The following is a 4,314-nucleotide window of genomic DNA, read 5'->3' as shown; positions in this document are numbered from 1 at the left end:
GAGAGGAGAGGAGAGGAGAGGAGCTAGGCTGGAATAGGTTGGGCTGGGCTGGTGTGTGCTGGGTTAGGCTAATCTGAGCTGTAATGAGCTGGGATGAGCTGAGCTAGGCTGGAATAGGCTGGGCTTGGCTGGTGCGAGCTGAGTTAGGCTGATCTGAGCTGAAATGAGCTGAGATAAGATTAGCTAGGCTGGAATAGGCTGGGCTGGGCTGGTGTGAGCTGGGTTAGGCTGGGCTGAGCTGGAATGAGCTGAGATGAGATGAGCTAGGCTAGAATAGGCTGGGCTGGGCTGGGCTGGTGTGTGCTAGGTTAGTCTGAGCTGAGCTGGAATGAGCTGGGATGAGCTGAGCTAGGCTGGAATAGGTTGGGCTGGGCTTGTGTGAGCTGGGTTAGGCTGAGCTGAGCTGGAATGAAATTAGATGAGCTGAGCTAAGCTGGAATAGGTTGGGCTGGGCTGGTGTGAGCTGGGCTAGGCTGAGCTGAGCTAAACTGAGCTAAACTAGGCTGAAATGAGCTGAGCAGAGCTGGACAAAGCTAGGCTACACTGCACTGTCTGGCTAGGCTGTACTGGAATGAGCTGAGCTGAGCTGAGCTGGGCTAAGCTGGGATGGACTAGGATAAACTAAGCTGGGATGAGACAGGCTGGACTGCAGGAGGAAGACTGGAAGGGCTGGCTGAGCTAGACTAGGCTGGGCTGAGCTGGAATGAGCTGGGTTGAGCTGAACTAGTATAAACTTGGCTAGGCTACAATGGATTGAGCTGAGCTAGACTTAGGATGGAATGGGCTGAACAAGGCTGAGCTTACCTAGACCAGGCAGACCTAGATAGAGTTGCACTGAGGTAGGTTAGACAGGGTTGTCTGAGCTGAGCTGACCTAGGCAAGCTGTGCTGTCTGAGCTGGCCTAAGATGGACTTAGTTGAGGTGAAGTGAGAACTAGGCGGGAATGGGCTTTCTGTACTGGGCTGAACTGGCCTGAGCTGGGCTGGACTGAGCTGGAATGAATTAGTCTGGGCTAGGCTGAGTTAGTCCGGGCTAGGCTGAGTTAGTCTGGGCTAGGCTGAGTTAGTCTAGGCTGGACCAAGTTAGGCTGGATGGGCTAAACTGAGCTGAACTAGGATGGGATGGGATGGGATGGGATGGGATGGGATGGGATGGGATGGGATGGGATGGGATGGGATGGGATGGGATGAACTGACTGGGCTGGGCTCAGTTGACCTTGCTCGGCTGAGCTAGTCTAGATGGTCAGTTGGGCTGGCCAGAATAGTCAGAGCTAGGCTGGAATTAGGCGAAACTTGGCTTGGCTGGTTACAATGAGCTAACATAAATTCGGCTGGCTGAACCAAACTTGACAGTGAGCTAGCCTGGGGTGAGTTAGCATGACTGGACTTATTCACAGTTCTAGCCTGAGCTTTGCTGGATTGTTAAACTCAATGCTGAGGTAACTGAAAAGACTTTGGATGAAATGTGAACCAACTCTTGTTTTATGGTCCAGATTGTGGCCTCTGTTTGCTTTGTGTGAATGGAGCCATGCAACCTAGTATCCAATTCTCACACCCCCTCCTCCTTCCCTGATTACCTGGTGGAAATTCACATGTACCTGTAAATGGTGCCTGCGTGGCATGAACAGAGACACTGCTCAGATTGAATCCTCTCGTCTTTGGGTCCACTGCTTGCTAGGTGGATGGGCAGTTGCTGGAGTGGTGGGTCTGAAGCCAGAACAAGGCCAGTGTAAGGTGAAAACACAACAAAATGGCCTCTACCCCACACACAACCCCTTGCCCCTCCAGTGTAACTTCCAAGCCAGCTCTTCCCCAACCACTCCTACCCCATGCTGGCTGATCTTCAGTCTCAGGTTGGCCACCCCTGCCCAGACCCACCAGTTCTGGTCCTCCTAACCCTGGGACTGAGAACATAGCTCTATCCACTGCCCAAACAGGAGTGGGGCTCAGAAATCTGGGGCACTAGACTGCTCAGGGGTGTAGTCATGTTTACAAACGCACAGTATGTGCAAAGCCCTGCTGGAGACATTTGGCTAGATCCTTGGGAAAGACTACATGCAGGTCATGTTCAAAATCTATACAGCCAGAACTGTTGGTCAGCTCCCACTGCGGGTACATGATGCAGCAGCTATGTGATACTGGGCTAGGTTCTCCTGTATAAAGAAGAGAAAGGCATGGTCCTTTTTCCTGAAATTGTCTTGAGATGGGCAGTGTGAAGACTACTATCTCACACATGTTTTATGTTCCAGAGTCCCCGAGAAATCCCACCATCTACCCACTGACACTCCCACCAGCTCTGTCAAGTGACCCAGTGATAATCGGCTGCCTGATTCACGATTACTTCCCTTCTGGCACAATGAATGTGACCTGGGGAAAGAGTGGGAAGGATATAACCACCGTAAACTTCCCACCTGCCCTGGCCTCTGGGGGACGGTACACCATGAGCAGCCAGTTGACCCTGCCAGCTGTTGAGTGCCCAGAAGAAGAATCCGTGAAATGTTCCGTGCAATATGACTCTAACCCCGTCCAAGAATTGGATGTGAAGTGCTCTGGTAAAGAACGTTAGGGGATCAGCTGCGGGTGGGATAAGTCCTACCTTAACCTGGTATCTAGATCCATATACCCCTCTGAGGCACACCCTCACAGGGACCCTCAGAAACCTCCCATGGGGGTGGGGGAAGGGAAGAATAAACAGGCCAGAAGGAGCTGAGGCCTCAGAACATCCAGAAAAGGGGACAGCAAAGAAGAAAAGGAGAATATACTGATTTGCTAGGACTTCTCTGTTACAGATATTGGTCCTACTCTTCCTCCTACTCCTACTCCTCCTTCCTGCCAGCCTAGCCTGTCACTGCAGCGGCCAGCTCTTGAGGACCTGCTCCTGGGTTCAGATGCCAGCCTCACATGTACTCTGAATGGCCTGAGAAATCCTGAGGGAGCTGTCTTCACCTGGGAGCCCTCCACTGGGAAGGATGCAGTGCAGAAGAAAGCTGTGCAGAATTCGTGCGGCTGCTACAGTGTGTCCAGCGTCCTGCCTGGCTGTGCTGAGCGCTGGAACAGTGGCGCATCATTCAAGTGCACAGTTAGCCATCCTGAGTCTGACACCTTAACTGGCACAATTGCCAAAGTCACAGGTGAGCCCAGATGCATACCCAGGACATTGTATGACGTTCCCTGCTCACATGCCTGCTTTCTTCCTATAATACGGATGCTCAACTAACTACTCACCTCCTTATGTCACAGAGGGAAATTGGACCTATCTGAGGAACTGCCCAGAAAGGAAGGGCAGAGGGGTCTTGCTCTCCTTGTCTAAGCCATAACTCTTCTTTCTACCTTCCAGTGAACACCTTCCCACCCCAGGTCCACCTGCTACCGCCGCCGTCGGAGGAGCTGGCCCTGAATGAGCTCGTGTCCCTGACATGCCTGGTGCGAGGTTTCAACCCTAAAGAAGTGCTGGTGCGATGGCTGCATGGAAATGAGGAGCTGTCCCCAGAAAGCTACCTAGTGTTTGAGCCCCTAAAGGAGCCAGGCGAGGGAGCCACCACCTACCTGGTGACAAGCGTGTTGCGTGTATCAGCTGAAACCTGGAAACAGGGTGACCAGTACTCCTGCATGGTGGGCCACGAGGCCTTGCCCATGAACTTCACCCAGAAGACCATCGACCGTCTGTCGGGTAAACCCACCAATGTCAACGTGTCTGTGATCATGTCAGAGGGAGATGGCATCTGCTACTGAGCCACCCTGCCTGTCCCTACTCCTGAAATAAACTCTGTGCTCATCCAAAGTATCCCTGCACTTCCATCCAGTGCCTGTCCATCATCCTTAGGGTCTACAGAACACAGGGAGGAGTCAGGGCCCAGGGAGGGAGAAACACCACCACCTAAGCTTGTAAGGCCTCGGAGACTTTGAAGAACCATCATGCCTAGAGTATATGTGTATGCATGTCTATGTATTGGTGAGTGCTTATGGATGGGTCCATGTGCCTTCATGTGTGTACCTGTAGTTTGTGTGCACCTATGGTTTGTAGGTATGTATATGGGTATAAGTACATATGTGGACACACTGTATCTGTGTCCCTGTGAGCGTGTGTGTGCCTGTGTATACCTCTAAGCATGCATGTATCTACGTGTGTTCATGTTGGTGGAAACATGAGAGTGTGTGCACCTCATGAATGTGCAATGAATGAATGGGAGGTAAGAGTAAGCTGGGGATGAAATGCAAGGAGAGCAGACTCAGCCAAGAAGGCAAAGCTCATGGGAGAGTCCCCAGGGCAGGGATTGCTGCACAAGTACTCTGAGTGGTGGGTGGTGTGGCTGTT

The 4,314-nt window shown here is 52.2% G+C and overlaps 1 gene segment (V, D, J or C); it reads left to right on the top strand.

Annotated features, from left to right (window-relative positions):
• Window positions 1-2,355: 2,355 nt before the first annotated feature.
• LOC110306601 lies at window positions 2,356-3,731 on the top strand. The segment is given in 3 exon segments: window positions 2,356-2,551; window positions 2,789-3,130; window positions 3,337-3,731. Coding segments are annotated over 3 exon segments (933 nt in total).
• Window positions 3,732-4,314: the final 583 nt, after the last annotated feature.

Source organism: Mus caroli, chromosome 12, assembly GCF_900094665.2.
Source record: "Mus caroli chromosome 12, CAROLI_EIJ_v1.1, whole genome shotgun sequence".
NCBI classification, from domain to species: Eukaryota; Metazoa; Chordata; class Mammalia; order Rodentia; family Muridae; genus Mus; species Mus caroli.
The sequence above is the reverse complement of the archived record's forward strand: the minus strand, read 5'-3'. Positions and strand labels throughout refer to the sequence as shown.